This window comes from Pseudorasbora parva, chromosome 9 (assembly GCF_024679245.1).
Source record: "Pseudorasbora parva isolate DD20220531a chromosome 9, ASM2467924v1, whole genome shotgun sequence".
Lineage (NCBI taxonomy): Eukaryota > Metazoa > Chordata > Actinopteri > Cypriniformes > Gobionidae > Pseudorasbora > Pseudorasbora parva.
In genome coordinates this window covers 42,102,304-42,123,453 of record NC_090180.1, presented here as the reverse complement: position 1 = coordinate 42,123,453, position 21,150 = coordinate 42,102,304, and the positions used below count along the sequence as shown (strand labels likewise).

Here is a 21,150-nt window from a genome sequence, read left to right as displayed (position 1 = left end):
TAAGCCTTGTCTGTAAAACTTGGGCATGCATGATTGTGATTCATATTTGAGCAGATAAAAACCTATGAAGACCTTTAATCACAGTTTTTTTGTTCTGCATGGGTTTGCTTAGGATTTATAACAGAGACACACAAGACAGCAACCATCTGATGTTTACCAAAACACTTACGGTTGCAGTCAGATGTTCTGAGAGAAGAAAATGGTGTGTGTCCCTTTCAGTGCTCTTTTGGCCCAGGAGTGCTTTTTGAATATGATTTTGATGTTTGGCAATGTGAGAGCATCATATGCGTCATACAGTGAGCATGATGATTAATCATTTACCAGCACGGGAAATTAAGGATTTACATCCGTTTCATCCTGTCACAGCGACCGCTGGGAGAAACATACTCATGGAGAAATGATGATGCACATGGTCATGGATATGGTTTATTATTAATCAAACAGGCAACACCACAGTTGTATGTGCAGCTTGTTAGTGTTGTGCTAATTTCATTTTTACATAACTGAAGTATATCTGAATGTTATGTCACATATCGCATCACCACACAGGATGTTTTCAGCATGACAAGGCCAAAAGCCCACTTGTTTTTGTTTTATTATTTATGAGTATTTTGCCTTTAGTAGAAAGTATTGGAGTAGACAAAGGAAAGAGACAGGAAATGACACGGGTTGCATACTTTGTAAGCACCATTTGTGTTCGAGTTTTCTCATCCAGATGGGTTTAAATCAGCATAGGCTAAATATAAAATCAAAACAGATCCTATTTTAAATATGTCTGGTTTAATTGTGCATATTTCACTGATGTATGTTATTCTCGAGAAAAAGATGTTTGTTTTCAGAATCTTTGATCAAAATATTACTTCTTCCCTCTCGGAAATGACTCCTTTATGGCTGATGCTGAGACCATGGAGTTCTTAAAGGACTAGCTTCATTTAGATTTAAAATTTCCTGATAATTTACTCACCCCCACGTCATTCAAGATCTTCATGTTTTTCTTTCTTCAGTCGAAAAGAAAATACGTTTTTTGAGGAAAATGTTCCAGGATTTTTCTCTGTGGTCATCAATGGTTTGAAGGTCCAAACTGCAGTTTCAAAGGGCTCTCCAAGTGAAAAATATGCATTTTTAATACATTTAATAGTACATCTTTTTCACAAGGAATTGGGTCTTACCTAGTGATTGTCATTTTCAAAAAAATATAAAAATGTATATACTTTTTAACCACAAATGCTCTTGCTCTATCTGCAATGCGCCGCGTATTACATAATCACATTGGAAAGGTCGCTTGTGACGTATACAGTCAATGAAACCTAGCGATGGGGATTTGTTCCTTTTTCCTGTTTACTGAACTTGTATCAAACCGTGACCCAGAAACCAAGATATGTACCGAACCGTGACTTCTGTGTACCTTACACAGAATTTAAATTATATTAGAATAACGCTATATGGTTGTTAAATTAAAAAATTTACACTGACAAATTACAACTGCATTAAATAATGTTATGAGATTGTTTTAACTATATTTTTAATTCAATAAGAAACGTTGGAAATGTTTAAACATTAAACTAAACTACCAGTAGGTGGCGGCAGGTCTTAATGAGTGAGTCATTGAGTCGGTTCGTTCAAACGGCTGATTCGTTCATGAATGAGGAAGTCGTTTACGAACAGGTCATTGAATCTTTGATTCAACCGATTCATTGAAACGCTGAATCATTCATTTTAACACACTATGCTGTGAGATGCGCTGTGGTTCTGATGTAGAAATATGATCTGATCTTGGAAATATTTTCGCTGCTGTAATAGAACAAAAGCAGTTTATATTGCATCTAAAATGTAAGTGACTAATTTTAATTAATTATTTATGGAACTGTCATGAAATCACTGTCACATTTTCAGTCGTAATGGTATTCAGGAAAACAGCACTCTTGGTCGTGTCATGTGATGTTTTTTAACTGTATTATACGTTATAAAATATAAAAACCTTCACGTTTTGAATATTTACTGCAGTATGTTAGTAGCCTACAGGCGGCGTTGGTTTGTTTCCATTTCTCCTCGAGAGGCTGCGCGATTGTCAACAGTGCAACCGTCAGTTTACACATAGCCTATTTTTATTTATTAATTATCAGAACAAACCATAATCTTGAGCCCTGAAACTGATCAGAAAATGTAACGCAACGTTGTAGAAATGTAGTGGAGTAGAAAGAAAAATATTTGCTGCAAAATGTACCGAAGTAAAAGTAAAAGTAAGCACTATTGATTCTACTTAAGACTTAAGTTAAGATACGTGAAAAAAGTACTTAAGTAAAGTAACGAAGTATTTGTAGCCTACTTCGTTACATTCCACCACAGCTCTATTGTATGTTTTGCTGACTCTCAAAGTGACTGTAGCTTTAGGCTGAATCACCAAGGATCACATCTTCAGCTAAAAATGAAAACTGAAAAAACAAAAACCTACATCTTGTAAGCCCTGAGGGTGAGTAAATAAACAGCCAATTTTCATTTTTAGGTGAACTGTCCCTTTAATGGAGACCGCTTATCACCCTCCAATCAGTTGTGGGTGGATAAAATCATACCCCAACCTACTTTTGTTTCATGTTAACCATATAAAGCCTATTATAAACATAAACAAAACTTTAATGATAAACCTGTTGAACATAATCTACTACATGCCTTCTGTGGTCTGAAGACCTTTTAGTTTAATTTGATTCCATCCCCATTTAGGTCATTGTACAGTACAAGTGTCTTTTTGCTGTGAAATCTCCACCGATTATTATTAAGTTAATGTAAGAAACCTTTATATTGTTAGTAATATTTCAAGATGAACACTTACTAGACTGAAGCAACTTATGATATATATTTCATATTGAAATGTATCAAATATAATCAGGCTTTAGAGGAATGTTTACTTGTACATCTCTCAATCATTATATCGCATTGCATTGCAAGAATTTAAATATTATTGGGAGATATAGAATGACAACACACATTTTGTGCAGGTATTCTGGTAGTCTCCATATTGTCATCATATATCATACTATTTTAGCCATAAAACCCTGATGTATCAAATATGGTATTTAACATAGCTTTCTTTTAGATTTTCATTTTAGATTTTGTCTAAAGGTTCAATAAACTGTTCCATTTACCAAATAAATTATTGCATATGTTATGTTTTACAGCATTACATTTTTACCCATAAATATATCACGTTTCATGTTAATTTAAGACTTTCTTTAGTCTCTGTGATCATTCTGTAGTTAGTTGTAACAGAGAAAAAACTTAATATCATGGTTATCCGTTCCACATAGCACGAGTGTCACTTGAGTTCTATACTGTAAAACTCAGTTATCTGACGTGTATAATATCTAGCAAGTTGTTTAAATTCTCACTCTGAGGGTTTGACAGCCATCGACAAAGCCTCCAAACGGCCCATGAATGCTTTGACTTCCTGTCGAGAGCTGTGCGTCCACGCGAGGGGCAAGTGGGCCGAAACCGACTGTCGATCTAAAAACAACAAACCTATTATGAGGTTTTCTGAGTGCTATTAAACAAATCTAGACTCATGAATGCAAATGTGATCATTTTTAACCAACATGCGCACCTTGGAAGAAAAGGCCGCTGGGAAATGCAGCGGAGGCGCGTGACACAGCGAGCCAGATGACCGTGTCGGCTCCCTGCTCCGCCGTACGCAGACGATCGCGCATCATCTGATGGAACTGAGGCATCGCCTTGGCAACCGCTGAGCACAACCAGAGCCAGAGATTACAATTAATGAGCTGGACAGATGAGCTGGTAAAAAAAAGTGCTATAATGGAAACTGAAATGGTTATGAAGCATATATACACTATGCATTATTTTAGAATAGTTACCAATTAGTTAGCGTTAATTAATGCATCCATTGACTAATAGAGAAGCGCTGACAACACATTTCTGTGCGAGTGTGTGTGTGTGTGTGTGAGAGAGAGAGAGAGAGAGAGAGAGAGAGAGAGAGAGAGAGAGAGAGAGAGAGAGAGAGAGAGAGAGATTGAGAGAGAGAGAAAGTGCATTCCGTCAGTGTTGAGGAAAGTTACTCTCAAAAAGAAACTAATGGCATAGCTACTTTTTAAGAGAAGTAGGCTAATGCATAACGTTACTTTTGGGTTACTTTTTTCTCACCTGGGCTGAGCTTGCTTATTTTTTGTTTTTATAACAAAAAAGTTCTGTTTTGGGGCAAATGCGCAGCTACAGTGCGCAGCTCAAACAAACCTTTCAGCTGTACTGCTATACTGGATAACGGTTTGACGTCACCAATAAAAATCTTTATATTAGGTGACCTTAACTACTATGTACTTACATCAAAAAATAAGTACAATGTACTTACTGTGTTCAAATTGTATTGCAAAACACTGATATTGAGGTGGATACGGGTAGAGTTAGGGACGGGTGTGGTGGGGTGGGTCAGTTTAAGGGTAGAGTTAGGGTCAGGTGTGGTGGTGTGGGTCAGTTTAAGGGTAGAGTTAGGGACAGGTGTGGTGGTGTGGGTCAGTTTAAGGGTAGAGTTAGGGACAGGTGTGGTGGTGTGGGTCAGTTTAAGGGTAGAGTTAGGGACAGGTGTGGTGGTGTGGGTCAGTTTAAGGGTAGAGTTAGGGTCAGGTGTGGTGGTGTGGGTCAGTTTAAGGGTAGGGTTAGGGACAGGTGTGGTGGTGTGGGTCCGTTTAAGGGTAGAGTTAGGGACAGGTGTGGTGGTGTGGGTCAGTATAAGGGTAGAGTTAGGGACAGGTGTGGTGGTGTGGGTCAGTTTAAGGGTAGAGTTAGGGACAGGTGTGGTGGGGTGGGTCAGTTTAAGGGTAGAGTTAGGGTCAGGTGTGGTGGTGTGGGCCAGTTTAAGGGTAGAGTTAGGGACAGGTGTGGTGGTGTGGGTCAGTTTAGGGGTAGAGTTAGGGACAGGTGTGGTGGTGTGGGTCAGTTTAAGGGTAGAGTTAGGGACAGGTGTGGTGGTGTGGGTCAGTTTAAGGGTAGGGTTAGGGACAGGTGTGGTGGTGTGGGTCAGTTTAAGGGTAGAGTTAGGGTCAGGTGTGGTGGTGTGGGTCAGTTTAAGGGTAGAGTTAGGGACAGGTGTGGTGGTGTGGGTCAGTTTAAGGGTAGGGTTAGGGACAGGTGTGGTGGTGTGGGTCAGTTTAAGGGTAGGGTTAGGGACAGGTGTGGTGGTGTAGGTCAGTTTAAGGGTAGGGTTAGGGACAGGTGTGGTGGTGTAGGTCAGTTTAAGGGTAGAGTTAGGGACAGGTGTGGTGGTGTGGGTCAGTTTAAGGGTAGGGTTAGGGACAGGTGTGGTGGTGTGGGTCAGTTTAAGGGTAGAGTTAGGGACAGGTGTGGTGGTGTGGGTCAGTATAAGGGTAGAGTTAGGGACAGGTGTGGTGGTGTGGGTCAGTTTAAGGGTAGAGTTAGGGACAGGTGTGGTGGGGTGGGTCAGTTTAAGGGTAGAGTTAGGGTCAGGTGTGGTGGTGTGGGCCAGTTTAAGGGTAGAGTTAGGGACAGGTGTGGTGGTGTGGGTCAGTTTAGGGGTAGAGTTAGGGACAGGTGTGGTGGTGTGGGTCAGTTTAAGGGTAGAGTTAGGGACAGGTGTGGTGGTGTGGGTCAGTTTAAGGGTAGGGTTAGGGACAGGTGTGGTGGTGTGGGTCAGTTTAAGGGTAGAGTTAGGGTCAGGTGTGGTGGTGTGGGTCAGTTTAAGGGTAGAGTTAGGGACAGGTGTGGTGGTGTGGGTCAGTTTAAGGGTAGGGTTAGGGACAGGTGTGGTGGTGTGGGTCAGTTTAAGGGTAGGGTTAGGGACAGGTGTGGTGGTGTAGGTCAGTTTAAGGGTAGGGTTAGGGACAGGTGTGGTGGTGTAGGTCAGTTTAAGGGTAGAGTTAGGGACAGGTGTGGTGGTGTGGGTCAGTTTAAGGGTAGAGTTAGGGTCAGGTGTGGTGGTGTGGGTCAGTTTAAGGGTAGTGTTAGGGACAGGTGTGGTGGTGTGGGTCAGTTTAAGGGTAGAGTTAGGGTCAGGTGTGGTGGTGTGGGTCAGTTTAAGGGTAGAGTTAGGGACAGGTGTGGTGGTGTGGGTCAGTTTAAGGGTAGAGTTAGGGTCAGGTGTGGTGTGGGTCAGTTTAAGGGTAGAGTTAGGGACAGGTGTGGTGGTGTGGGTCAGTTTAAGGGTAGTGTTAAGGACAGGTGTGGTGGTGTGGGTCAGTTTAAGGGTAGAGTTAGGGACAGGTGTGGTGGTGTGGGTCAGTTTAAGGGTAGAGTTAGGGACAGGTGTGGTGGAGTGGGTCAGTTTAAGGGTAGAGTTAGGGACAGGTGTGGTGGTGTGGGTCAGTTTAAGGGTAGAGTTAGGGACAGGTGTGGTGGTGTGGGTCAGTTTAACGGTAGAGTTAGGGTCAGGTGTGGTGGTGTGGGTCAGTTTAAGGGTAGAGTTAGGGACAGGTGTGGTGGTGTGGGTCAGTTTAAGGGTAGAGTTAGGGACAGGTGTGGTGGTGTGGGTTAGTTTAAGGGTAGAGATAGGGTCAGGTGTGGTGGTGTGGGTCAGTTTAAGGGTAGAGTTAGGGACAGGTGTGGTGGTGTGGGTCAGTTTAAGGGTAGTGTTAAGGACAGGTGTGGTGGTGTGGGTCAGTTTAAGGGTACACTGAAAACATGTTGCTCTTTTACAGTTGAGAGAGGTTAAAAGTCAACACTCTGGGGGAGAAAATTAAACTTAAAAAGTGTAAGCAAGCAAGATCAACATGTCAAGCTAGCATAACCATGGTGCCAAACGACATTTAAGCACATTTTGCTTGTTGACTTATAAAATGAACAATACCTGGTGTGTCAGCCCACCCAGGGTGCATCACAGAGAAATGAATTTTGGGATTTGATTTTGCCCAGACCTCTGTCATCACTACCTGCTGCCTCTGTGGACACACACACACACACACACACACACACACACACACACACACACACACACACACACACACACACACACACACACACACACACACACACACACACACACACACACACACACACACACACACACAAAGGTGCACATAATGAGTGATTAGTAAAAGGTCATCATCATTACTGCATCCGATATTGTTTAATGGAGATGCCGCTGCTGGCACTCTGTGTCACCTGTTGCTTGGCAACAGCTGAGAGAAAGGTAACCCCGCTCGTCTCAGTTTAATAGAAACTGTTCATGACTTTTAGTCCCTTTTCATGAATAAAATGATTTAATCAATAATCCTTTCTACATGTTATCCTTGTAAATTAATTTCATAAGGAAACGTCTGCCAACACTTGACTGAAATAATTCTCATGGTTCAGTCTCAGATGGTAATACTTTGATACATTACACTGACTGTACTGTCTGATTACTGTATTTATATGCTATGGTACTTCAAAAACATTATTACCACCCTGGTAGTGGCCAAAACCATGGTATTACCATCATTTTGAATATGGTACTTTTGTGGTACTAGCACATTTCAGTCAGGAAACTGTAAAAAGCAAATGCTTACATTTTACAATAAAAGCTTACATTTTAAAAAAAATATTTTAAAGACCCACTGAAATCAAATTTTAGTATGACTGTGTTAGCCTTAAAGTTATGAATAAGCTGGTATGTTCCAAAACTATGACAAAATTTGCATTTAGGAGATATAAGCATTCAAAATTTTCCGTCTCTCACTTCCGTTAAAACGAATCTCAGATTTTGATGACATCATCACAGACTAAAATCGGTCAGTTGTTAACCCACATTTACTAATTTCTACATGTTGAAAGGCACATAGTGCACTATGTATGTGATTGATTCAGTGTAAATATGCTTTCATTTGAGGCGAATACAGTCTGTTTTAATGTTAGTTTCACGCACCGCAGCAGCGCACACACCCCAACGGCTCTGGTCTAAATTTAGACTACAGACACGAGAGCACAGCGCGGATCATATGCGCGAGTCAGCACAGACAACAAACATATGTGGGTGTTGTTAACCCTAAGGTCTGCAAAATTAATAAATGCAAATGTAAATTATGAGCAATAAAAATAGCAATCATGAAGAAATATTAAAAAATGTAAAGGCTAAATTCTCTAAATACCTTGTTCTGTGCATATACCATGGTAGCATCAAACTGAGCTCTCTCTGTCTGCAGATCGTCTGTGTTTAGTTTCTGTACCAGCATTCCTCCCGATGACACTGTGATCTAACATAGACATTATTATCATCATCATGACAAAATGAACTGACAAATATGGCACATTATGAGAGAGGAACAGGAGCCTCTGTGGATCTGCACACATTACTGTTATGAAAATATGAACACATTTATCATAGGCTTTGTCAAATCACAATAACTGTTTATGCCTTCACATTTGCATTGTGAAAGAATGCAGTCTCAGACAGACTCGTTTTTAATAAATCAAGACTTTGAGATCAGTGTTGTTTTTTACTCACAACTCGGGGGTCCCTGCTCTTCTCCAGCAATGGGATCAGACATTTAGTGAGAATATAAACACCTGCAGAGGACAACAAAATTCAATTTTATTAGATATTTTAATATTACATGCAACGTATTATATTCTGCTATATATATATATATATATATCATTAGGATTTATTTTAAGAATATTTAAATTGAGCAATAAATTAATCAAAAGTGTACAAGCTGTTCTTTTAATAATTTGTATTATATACAAAGAATCCTGAAAGAAAAGTATCATGGCTTCTGCAAATATGTTAAGCAGCACAACATTTTTTAGAATTGATAATAATAATAAATGTTTCTTGAGCAGCAAATGAGCATATTAGAATGATTTCTAAAGGATCATGTGACACTGTAGACTTGAGTTATGATGCTGAAACTTCAGCTTTGCATTTTAAAATCTTTAAAATCTAAGAAAACTGTTATTTTAAATTGTAATAATGTTTCAAAATATTACTGTTTATTGCGGCGCCCTGCATGATATATATAAATACATATGTTTATCGTGGCCCTGAACTAACAATTCGTTCCCACAAGTTCTTAACACATCAGCACGTTTTACTAATTTGTTCCTTCCTTTTTAGTAAATTGTGCGCAATATAATAATTTGTTTTCTCAATTTACTAAATTACGGCCATGTTATTTTAGTTATATCAAAACTAAAGTTCAAAGTGTTTTGCGATTTACAAAAATAAGACAACAAATTAAGAAATAGTGGAAATTAATTCTTAAATCATGGCCACGATTTAACTAAAACAAGTGTATGGCAAGCAATTTTAATTGAATCCTACGTACTAGTATTAGTATCTATTTTCAAGCTATATGTTCATGTTCAGGATATCTTTGGTCTAAATAACTAGTAACTTAAAATAAGAACTAGTTCTATTTTTTCTAAAGTATAATTAAATACTAGACACTATTGGAAAAAGTACTAGTTTCTAATAAATAATAATCTGGTATCTAAATAATAAGTACTAGTATATTAAAAAAGGTACTAGTACCTAAAGAATAAGCACTAGTACCTAAAAACACTAGTAGCAATGAATACGTATTAGTACCTAATAGAATAGAGACTAGCTTTTATAAAATAAGTAGTAGCATGAAAATCGTTACTAGTATGTTTTAAGGATTAAATAGTAAAACGGCTTGCCATACATGTAAATTAATTAATAAATCGGTAAACATCAGTTTACTAAATTTAGGAGAACGGTTTAGTAAATATATATATATACACAAGAGATTTTAACATAAAATAATGTATTGTGTCTTACCAAGAGTATTGGTTGCAAAGTTTTTCTCCAGTCCATCAGAGTTAACTTCCCTCTGGCTCACCATACATCCGGCATTATTGATCTGATAGGGATAAGTGTTGGAGACAGAGAAGAGGATATTTCTTCATCTTTCCTGCACCTGTAACCTTCAGCTGAATGCTGGTATTTTCTTTAATATACTGAGGTATGATGGGAATCTCCAAAAGGAGCTCTCTGACACTCATACCAAAACATTGAGAGACGAGTGCTCCTTCTTAAAGGCCTCTGCAAACTCCCACACCTTTCTCGTCTCGGAGAGGTCCAACACGTGGACATAAACCTCCTAAGGTAGATACACATCACACAGTGCATGAAACAATACAAATCATTCAAAACAATATAATATTATTAATAGTATCTCGGTTTAAGTTAAACACTGATGCATCATCAGTTTCTTTCTTTTGCTGAACACGAAAGAATATATTTTAAAGAATCTTGGTAACCAGACAGCTGAGGTATTTTTTTTTCTTACTATGTAAGTCAATGGCTATCATCAAGTGTCTGGTTACCAACATTCTTTAAAATATATTCTTTCGTGTTCAGCAGAAAAAAGAAGCTTAAACCAGTTTGGAACAACCTGAGGGTGAGTAAATGATGGAAAATCTTTCATTTGTGGGTGATTTATCACTTTAATGACACTCACGGTATTTCCACTCGCTGAGATGATTTCTTCTCTGGCTTTCTCTGCTCGCTCTTTGTTTCTGCAGACAATATGGACAGTGCCACCTTGGGTAGGAGGAAAACAATACAAAATTAATGAATGAAGATAACATATTTTTCAATGTTAAATGCCGTGGCTTGTTGAAGAGAGGTCTGATTTTACAGTATTTTTACATGCATTCTGATAAATAATTATATAAGGATTTGGCCCCGTTAACAGTTCCATAGCAACTATCTGAACACTTCTTTCTAAAACATGGCAAACACCACTGAAGGGGGGATTTTGAAATCCACTGCCGCTTCAATATACCTGTATATATTTATATCCTAATTAACTTCATAATCAAAACTTTAATCAATATTTATCCTATATTATTATAATGATTCTATCCAGTTATGATTTTGTTTTAGTTCCTTGTTTTCTAAAGTGTGTATTTGGTCTCTGAGGAGTGACTGAGGGTCTGGCCTAGAGATGTGTGATGTGTCACTAAACACTGGCAACAAGGTCATGTGTTTGGATTTGAGGTATCACACACCCCTAACATGTCAGGAGTGCAGTAACAGGGTTTACTCACTTAGCCCGGCTTCCAGAGATGAAATATAGATTTGTCTTTCATTTAATTTATTGTTTTATTCCTTTTATATTTCCTTTTACTGAAACACTAAAGACTCATGATGAATATTGCCTGTACTATTGTGTGTTCCTCTCACTGAAAGAAAGCACATGTTATCAGTATGTTTTGGTAAGAACTGGAGCTTAATCAGCTCCAACCTTGGAGAGACTGTGTATCTGTGTATGTGCGCAATATTCTATGCTCCAGATCAGAATGGTGTACAATGGGCACCCTAAGAGATGGGTGGACTTGTTGTTCTGGGCAAGCTGGCGCCTGCTCCAGATCTGGAAGGTCACTACGGGCCTAATTCTGGGGTGAAAGCATCAACAAGTGACACGTCAGTGGAAACGTGCATCAGATTAACTGACTCGAGTGGAAATTTACCATGACTGTGCATTGTCTCTGAGCCAATCAGAATCATCCACATTGCAGTAATGACGTGGATAAGACCTTGAAAACGGTATAACTGTTGGGACAATTGTATGTACGATAGGGCGAGGCAACGAGACGGTGAGAGAGGGAGCGCGGCCTACGAACTCCTTGTGAGACTTGAAGCTGGCTTCTGCTTTTGAAACTGCAAACTATTCTTAAGTAAATTTTTCTTTTATTTAATTGCAATCCTGACTCTGTCTTCATTTCTTCACTACTGGTCCTGGGTCATAAGCTGTTAACCCCTAACAGTTTTGGTGGAGGATGCGCGAGCAATCATTCTTAGGTGACATCCCTGGCTAAAAACAAGGTAGGCAGATTTGAATTATTTTTGGTTAGGGCTGTCTGGTTGGAAGAGTTTGGAGAATTGGGAAGTGAGACTGTGAGTATACGTACACACTCAGACGTGAGTGTGGAACACCAGATCCTTGGCAGGCTGGTGTAACGCCGAAAGCCTTCAGAGGCAGACGGTGGGTGATAACTCCACTCCATTAGGGGTCGGAGGACTCCACCCATTGAAGGGTCGGAGGGACACTGGAAGCCATCACTGGCAGAAGGTGTCAGAATAACTCCTACTCATACCTATGGAAGGGTATGAGGTCACTAGTAAGCCAGGCTTAAAGTTGCTACTAGTGTGTGTCTCCGAACAAAGCTCTCTGACTCTTCCATTCAGACAGGGGCGCCCCGAGGTTAGAGAATTAGGTAGTGAGAAATTTAGTAATTAGTTAAACAAAATAAAAAAAGATACAGGGTTGTTTTTGCCAGGGATGCATCTGGAACGATCCCGAGTAAAATAAAAAATTGTGACCCAAATTGGCACGGACCAGTATGTGACGTTTTTGTACAAGTGTCCTTTGCAGTTTCATCACGCAGAAGCCACAGCTGTGTTGGGTAAAGATCGCTGCCTCCATCTCTTGCTGTCTCGGTGAGTATGAACTTTGACCAACATATGACTGATAAATTGTGACGATCAGTAACTTGATCAGTCTTGATAATATGTTGAAACGAAAGAGAAAACGCTGTAACTAGCTTTGCTCTGAAGCCCTCACTTAAAAGAAATTTGCAGAGCATATTTATATAAAAAAAATTAAAACATGGCAGCAAGGTTTTAATTCAGACTGAAAAGTTAAATAGCAACTTGACTGGCTACAAACAAAGAGTATTAATGAATTTGTAGAATGGGTGGGGTTTAACCCCTGAACGAAAAATCCCAGAAGATTACTGAGGGATGGTATAGTCTGATTGCCAAACGTAATAAATCGTCTGAAATTACTGGAATTGAGTTGTAGTCTGAAAAAAGGGCTTGAGATTGTTTTTGAAAAAGCGAAAACACCAAGATGTGTGAGCAGCCAGTCTTATCTGCCCCCTCCTCTCTCGCGCGCTCTTCTCTGACTGTCCGAGCGAGTGCCGCTTTAGGCACCGCCTTACAGACTGGGAACTAGACTGAAACATGCCAGTTGCTAAATGACAGAGTGTTTTAATTGTGGTCAGCAGGGCCATTTTGTATGTAACTGTAACCACCCACCCATAAGGTGTAGAAATGGTGGCAAATCAGCCCATCAGATTAAATTTTGTAGATAAAACAAAGTAAAAAGAAACAAAGATTTACACTCTAAGAAAATAAGAAATAATAATGTTAATGATTTTAACATCTTAAGTATTTTTGAAGGAAAGATCTATGAAAATTAATTAAAATTATGAGGTAAAATTAAAGACATTGACTGAAAAACGTGAGGCAAGAAAATGTATAAATAGTAATGTAGAGGTTTAAATGACAAATTTATGAAAAAAAAGTGGTTCCTGTTACTCTAACTCTTTTCTGATAAAGTTAATTTGTCTGAATGTTGGTAAAAACACTGTTTGTAAGATAAATTGGCGTTAATATGTTAAAAACCCTAGATGCTGGTGTTTTGGTTTCAAAAAGATAAGCTGGTGCAGAGCTGTAATAAAACAATTCGCTTATCTGAATCTGGCCCCACCATTTCTGGTGCTATGGCCAAACTTGCAAGAGTAACAGAGACTTAATCTGAGAAATTTGTAGTTTCTAAATTAATTGTATGGAGAAAAAAAAGACAAATATAAACTTATGATTAATGGAAAATGTGATCTCTGTCTAAGGATAGAGTTTAAAGGAAATGTTTGATGTCTTATTTGAAAACAATTTTAATTTCTAGCCAGACCTTATGCTGAGCTAGTGTGAGTAGTATAAAGTTTATGAAAACACAGTGTACCATCCTGAATAACTCAGAGTCTCTCTCTCTCATTCAAAACCAGCTCAATGCTGTTATCTGAGCCTGTGTCATAGGTGATAAGATATTTCTAGTAAAAGCACAGTGCATCAGTTGAAAATCATAGAGACAGTGATTTGTTAAAAAGAGTGAAAGTGCCATTAGGAGGGCAATAATAAAGGTATCAAATGTTTTTAAATACAGAAGTTTAATGAACTGAATTTTTTTAAATAAATTATCCCATGACCAGTGACATCTTTGTCTAATCTTAGCCGCCACCATGCACAGGACCAATGGATCAGGTCAGAGTCGACATGCAGGACATTAAATTGAATGGACAGTGGTTATGGCTAAATTCACTGAGTATAATCTACGCACTATGTTGCGGTTTGGAAGATGTAATTGGTATCAGTGATTAAGTAGTGTTATGATTAACCTGTCTCCATGTTCTACCTATAGTAAGCAGACTAAATGGCTCTGGTGACTCTTGAATGCACTTTCCCCAAGGCTCCAGAAAAACATCTGATCCATTTTAAGGGTCAAAGATCTCAAGCGATGACCAATGTGAATGAGGGTGATTCGCCGAAGACGGGTAAGATCCTCTTTTGGCCAGCGGGGGACAACCTAAGACATGGGGGTCACCGCCATTGGGCACTTCCAAGAAGGGAGGTGTTTTATGTGAGGTGTGTATGAGAGTTGAACCGATGACTGTGAGGCCAGCAGCATCAGTAAGGGGGGACGCTGTGGTTGTAGGGGCCGAGAGTCCAGACAGGACGCAGCAGAGCCTGCCCTAATAATGGTTCCTCTATACCGCTCACTCAAGTACCGCATTGTTTGTGAATGCCAGGGAAGACCCTGAGTGAAAGTTATGATGGTAAAGGTCATTCAAGAGCCAGCTGAGACCATGAGGTGATTGTCAATAACTTTTGTGGAGACCAGAACAAAAATGTATTAATTAGATCAGTAAAACTGTGTGATATTGAACTAATATTTCCATATCATGAGTTTAATCCTGCAGGTCATTAGATATGGCAGCGGAGAATTTGAAGGCATGGTGGTGCCTAAAGATGAGGACAGCTGTTGAAGTTTAAAGAGGAGGTCTGGATAACAAAAGGTATTTAACTTAAGTAACTTGAAGAAAATAATTCATAGCATAACTTATTTTGAGATGATTATATATCTCTAATTGGAAAGTTAAACATTTAAATTTCTGACACAAATTTATTCTTTAAGGATAAACTTTGTGAAGGTTAAAGGTTAATGAATTGAATATAAGAGACTATCCGTGTAAGAGAGAGAGAGACTGCTTGAGAAGGAGGAATGGTGCTCTGTCTGTTATCGTCGTGCTAAAGCTGAAACTAAACAAAAGCAATGATATCAGAACCAAAACAACCAGCTGACTTCACTAAAAATGAAGGAATAATGAACAGACATGATTTGAAAATTGGTTAAGAAACCATGTAAGAACTGAGTTTAGATATTTTTTGGTTAAACACTAAAAGCAAATTTTGAGAATGAGCAATTCATAGTTATATGTTTAATGTGCGTATGTTTGTTGATGACTGCACTTTATGTTTTGTATGTGTTGGTTTGTGAAACTGTTCTGTCCTGATAGTGTGTGTGAGGTCATTAACCTCTGGAATGAGTGTTTATCATTACAGATGGGTTAAGGCAAACGACAACCTTTAAAGGAACTGCTAATTCTGAAGGAATCTGGAAAAGTTGATCCAGAACACGGGACGAGCTTTAAATGGACTGGTATCCAGCTCTGTCTGTTACTGGTAATTATGACTAATTTTGTCATTTATGATGCTGATTTGAATTAATCTCTGGATTAGTTGAAGTGGAATTATAAAGTTAAAGATTGCCGTTTCTTAATGGGTTAAACACCCATCTCCAAATTTAACTGAGGGTTTAAATTGAAATAATGTCAATTGATTAGAAATGGTAAACATAAATGTTAGAAACTTGACGGCAGAGACAAAGTGACAAATTGGCTGAAGTCACTATCTAAATTATCCAGAGATTCCCTCATATTTCTGAAGGCAGAAGGGCGGCCAAAAAGATAATTTCTAAAAGAAAAAGTTTGATTTTTATTTTTATTGTTTATCCCTTAAATGGATGCAGGACATTAGATGTCTAGTAATAATGTCTAATTAATGTTAAAGGAGCAAGTGACTTTACGTTTTTCGGTGTGACTGGGATTGAAAGATGAATAAAATAATATTTTGGTTTCTGTAGAGCAGTAGAGATGAGACTGAAACAATAACGATCACATGGTGCATCTGCACTGGAGACTTACTATTTTGATAAAGAATAATCTGACAAGTTAAAACGAGAGAGACATAGCCCTAAAGATTAATGTTGTGAAAATAAAACTTCTGACAGAATTTATGAACACTTTAAGTCAAATTAAGTTAATATAAATTGAACTATGAATGCTTTTCAAAATACAGATTGTTTTAAAACAGTTTTAAATAAATTGATGATGACAGTACAAATTTGAATACTTTATAAAGTAATATGGGAGATTATGAAAATTTGTAAGTTCTTGGTAAAATTATAACAATTTTGGTGTAAGAGGCAAAGGAAGGCTAGTGAGGATTTGATGAGAAGTATCACTGCCAGATGACAAATCAACAGGGTTAAGATGTTGGTCATTTGGAGCTTACGCCTAAAGAGTTTTAATGGACAAGGCATTGAAAGAAAAATGTTACTTTAAAGGAAACCCTAATGAATGGATTTTGAATGGTTTACTAAATAACATGGGTTTGGAAATATATTTTGAAAAATAATTTGTATTGAGTATGATTAAGCACAATGTCACAAGATAAAGATGTGAACAAGCTGAATGAATGTAATACAAATGGATAAATATGTCACTTTGATGAAGTTTTCAACATTAACAATTTTATGGTTATGTTCATTTTAAGTTAAAAAAATGATGTGGGCTATCATGAGTGAAAACTAGATTTGATGGAAAAAGCAAGTGTAACAAAAAGGTTTGAGTATGTGGAAATCTATGTGGAAAAGAAAAAGATGAGTTATGAAAATGGGTTTAACAAGAAGGTTCTTGAGTAAAATCAGGGAAAAGCGATTGAAATGGATGTTATGAACATGTTTGGGAAAGAAATGAATAGGATGTGTAATTAAGATGGTACATGTATGTAGACTGTAAACTGAAGGATGTTTTATGCAGAGACTGAATGTACTTGGATGGATTATGATGCCTATTTATTTTGTTTATTTTTATTTCAGACCACTATTGTTTTGAAGATGAAAGAAATGTATTTAAAATCCCTCTTTTTAGATGAGATATCTTGGTATTTATAATGGGGTGGTATTTAACATGGGGTGCTAATGTAGTATGTCCTCTTGAGGATGAATATGTGCTTATTGTAATCAATCAAGCCATTGATAAAAACAAATTGGATAAGATTAATAATGGTTGACGTTAAATCCCCGAGGGGAGAAGAGATTTTCTTTTTTTTCTTTTTCTCAAAGATTATAAACTAAAAAGGGGAGGGCATTGAACATTATGAAGCGGCCTAAAATTGGTAGACCAACTTTAGGGGGTCATTGGGACCCCAAAATTGGCCTTTAGGAGGGAGTGAAGGGGGGATTTTGAAATCCACTGCCGCTTCAATATACCTGTATATATTTATATCCTAATTAACTTCATAATCAAAACTTTAATCAATATTTATCCTATATTATTATAATGATTCTATCCAGTTATGATTTTGTTTTAGTTCCTTGTTTTCTAAAGTGTGTATTTGGTCTCTGAGGAGTGACTGAGGGTCTGGCCTAGAGATGTGTGATGTGTCACTAAACACTGGCAACAAGGTCGTGTGTTTGGATTTGAGGTATCACACACCCCTAACATGTCAGGAGTGCAGTAACAGGGTTTACTCACTTAGCCCGGCTTCCAGAGATGAAATATAGATTTGTCTTTCATTTAATTTATTGTTTTATTCCTTTTATATTTCCTTTTACTGAAACACTAAAGACTCATGATGAATATTGCCTGTACTATTGTGTGTTCCTCTCACTGAAAGAAAGCACATGTTATCAGTATGTTTTGGTAAGAACTGGAGCTTAATCAGCTCCAACCTTGGAGAGACTGTGTATCTGTGTATGTGCGCAATATTCTATGCTCCAGATCAGAATGGTGTACAATGGGCACCCTAAGAGATGGGTGGACTTGTTGTTCTGGGCAAGCTGGCGCCTGCTCCAGATCTGGAAGGTCACTACGGGCCTAATTCTGGGGTGAAAGCATCAACAAGTGACACGTCAGTGGAAACGTGCATCAGATTAACTGACTCGAGTGGAAATTTACCATGACTGTGCATTGTCTCTGAGCCAATCAGAATCATCCACATTGCAGTAATGACGTGGATAAGACCTTGAAAACGGTATAACTGTTGGGACAATTGTATGTACGATAGGGCGAGGCAACGAGACGGTGAGAGAGGGAGCGCGGCCTACGAACTCCTTGTGAGACTTGAAGCTGGCTTCTGCTTTTGAAACTGCAAACTATTCTTAAGTAAATTTTTCTTTTATTTAATTGCAATCCTGACTCTGTCTTCATTTCTTCACTACTGGTCCTGGGTCATAAGCTGTTAACCCCTAACACCACAGAGGAATGCAAATTGCTCAACTTGGCAATGGGTAAACTATGCAAAGAAGATTACTTAACAGTGTACTCCAAGTGGGCTAAAATGCTTATTATATTGTTTAAAAGTTTTGGGTCCATATGATTTTTTAAACATTTATTCAGAATGTTTGACAACATTTGGAAAACTATTTTTAATGTTTTTGAAAGAAGTCTCTCATGTTCATTAAACCTCCAGTCTTTAGTGTCACATGGTCCTTCAGAAATCATTCTAATATGCTGATTTATTAGCAATGTTGGAAACATTGTTTGTGGTGCTTAATATCACAGGGAAACTGTGATACTTTATTCAGGATTAATTGATGAATAAAAAGATAAAAATAACAGCATTTATTCAAAATATAAATAATTTCTAATGGTATAAATCTTTACTATCACTTTGTATCAATTTAACACATCCTTGCTGAACGGTAGTGTACAGTATTGGTACAATATACACACTATATTGCCAAAAGTATTGAGACACCCCTCCAAATTATTGAATTCAGGTGTTCCAATCACTTCCATAGTGTATATAATCAAGCACCTAGACATGCTGACGCTTCTACAAACATTTGTGAAAAAATGGGCCACTTTCAGGAGCTCAGTGAATTCAAGCATGATACCGTGATAGGTTGCCCCCTGTGCAATAAGTACAAAAGCAACTCTGCCACAAATTGGTAGGCCACGTAAAATCACAGAGCAGTGTCAGCGCATGCTGAGGCACACAGTGCGCAGAACTTTCTTCAGAGTCAATAGCTACAGACCTCCAAACTTAGTGTGAACTTCAGATTGGCTCAAGAACAGTGTGTAGAGAGCTTCATGGAATGGGTTTCCATGGCCGAGCAGCTGAATCCAAACTTTACATCACCAAGGTGCAATGTAAAGCACCAGTTGCAGTGGTGTAAAGCTCGCCGCCACTGGACTCTAGAGCAGTGGAGACGTGTTCTCTGGAGTGGCCAATCACATTTCCCAGTCTAGCAATCCGATGGATGAGTCTGGGTTTGGCGGTTGCTAGGCGAACGGTACTTGCCTGACTGCATTGTGCAGAGTGTAATGTTTGGTGGAGGGTAGATTATGGTGTGGGGTTGTTTTTCAGGGGTTGGGCTTGGCTCCTTAGTTCCAGTGAAAGGAATTCTTAATGCTTTAACATACCGAAAAATTTTGGACAATTTTATGCTCCCAACTTTGTGGGAACAGTTCAGTGATAGCCCCTTCCTGTTCCAACATGACTGTTCCACTGTTGTACTGCTGTACCCCACAATTAGATTAATGTTTGGAAAAATAATACTAAAACCTAAAAAAATTGTTTATGTAACTGTGAAATGAACCTTTTTTTGCAATGGCCATGGCTGAGGCCTTCCCTATTCCGCTGTTGGCTCCAGTGATCATGAAGGAACGCCCCACCATAGACACATCCAGATCCTTTTCTACAAAGCTCTTAGACGCATACTCAAATCCAGACCTGCTGACGACAGTTCAAACAAACGAAGCAAATCAGAAACATGACCAACATGAAACCTCAGGAGCTGCGGCATTATCCCTAAAAGTGTGTTTTCAACACAATTCTTGAATTGTTATGTGACCTCTAGTCATCTGAGACAGTGCTCCTAAGATCAGGGGCCAAAGGAGCTTCTGTGTGTGATGACAGGGCACTTGAGAGAGAACGGCAAGGGCTCAATAGGGCCCATTGTGATGCAATGATGACTGACCTTAAACTGAGAGATTGGATGAATGCATGTCAGAGGAGATGACTTGGGGAACTACAAAAACAACATTTGTGCATCAATCTAACAACATTTGGCTTGTCAGGACAGTTTACGGCTGTGTTTGGTAGCAATAACTAAATGCACAGGCCAGAATAATTTTGTGTAAAATCATTGAATCAAATGGTGAAATCACATCTTATTCATATGAAAAATAATAACACATTAATTAAAAGCAGAGATTTTCAGAGACACAAAAGTTATCAGCAACAAAGCAACCCAGTGACCACAGCAATAAACTGAAGAATACAGCAATGAATACAGAAAAAAAAAAACTTTACCTTGTATACTCCCTCATTCCTTTGATAAACCACACTATATTCCTGTAGAGAGACATTTTGTTGCACTGTTGCTTCCTCTCAACTGGACTGAAGTGATATGACAGCTGACAGTTTCATGTGACTACTGTAGTTCCAGAGGGCTCCCTCTAGTGTCAGGTGATGGGTAATCAATTACACACCAACAGGGTCATGCAAATCAGGTTTTTGCTAGGCCTATAGATTGCATTTTCTATTATTTAGCTTTTTATGCACACACAAAAAGTGCCTTCATAATGACCTTACCCCCCCCCCCCCCCCCCCAAAAAAAAAAAAAAAAGAAAAAGAAAAGAAAACTCCAAGGCCCACTGTAGCTTGCAAAAACTTTGGAACAAATGTATACTGTAAGTTTGTTTTTAATTCCCTCCCAAATGTCACCTGACAACCTACATACATTTTGAGTCAGAGGTTTTATTTAATTTAATTTTTGAAAATTTTAAAAAAGTCTGACCCTTAAAACACGTTCATGAAAAAAAAAAAAAAAAGCAAGATGTATCATTAATGCCAATTCTTCAGTCTCTAAGGTAGGGGTTTTCAATCTTGTAGATGCCAGGGATATGATCACCCATGTGTGAGGGATCCCCATCCTAAAATCTATAAGGCATATTTCTTTTATAAACACTATTTATACACAGAAAAAAATATTATAAATCTAAATTAGTTTGTTACATTATTATAGTTGCATTCAGTGTAGTAATGTTTTGTTA

At 38.3% G+C, this 21,150-nt stretch overlaps 1 protein-coding gene across 1 annotated transcript; it reads right to left on the bottom strand.

Moving 5' to 3' along the window:
• Positions 1-413: 413 nt before the first annotated feature.
• dhrs12lb (dehydrogenase/reductase (SDR family) member 12-like b) lies at positions 414-20,644 on the bottom strand. Its single transcript, XM_067452671.1, has 10 exons — positions 20,408-20,644; positions 19,692-19,825; positions 10,419-10,501; positions 9,963-10,058; positions 9,737-9,818; positions 8,438-8,499; positions 8,082-8,186; positions 6,803-6,893; positions 3,596-3,733; positions 414-3,498 (listed from the first exon to the last, which is right to left on the bottom strand). Exons 1-10 carry the CDS (start codon positions 20,461-20,463, stop codon positions 3,380-3,382), a joined length of 966 nt encoding a protein of 321 aa, XP_067308772.1. The 5' UTR covers positions 20,464-20,644; the 3' UTR covers positions 414-3,379.
• Positions 20,645-21,150: the final 506 nt, after the last annotated feature.

Bases quoted from the DNA above. Each gene is read 5' to 3' on its own strand.
- dhrs12lb (XM_067452671.1), bottom strand. From the start codon at position 20,463: ATGTCTCTCTACAGGAATATAGTGTGGTTTATCAAAGGAATGAGGGAG. The intron at 19,826-20,407 runs GTAAAGTTTTTT...TGTCGTCAGCAG, and splicing joins GGAATGAGGGAGTATACAAG to GTCTGGATTTGAGTATGCGT. The intron at 9,819-9,962 runs GTATGAGTGTCA...TATCCCTATCAG, and splicing joins ACTCGTCTCTCAATGTTTTG to ATCAATAATGCCGGATGTAT.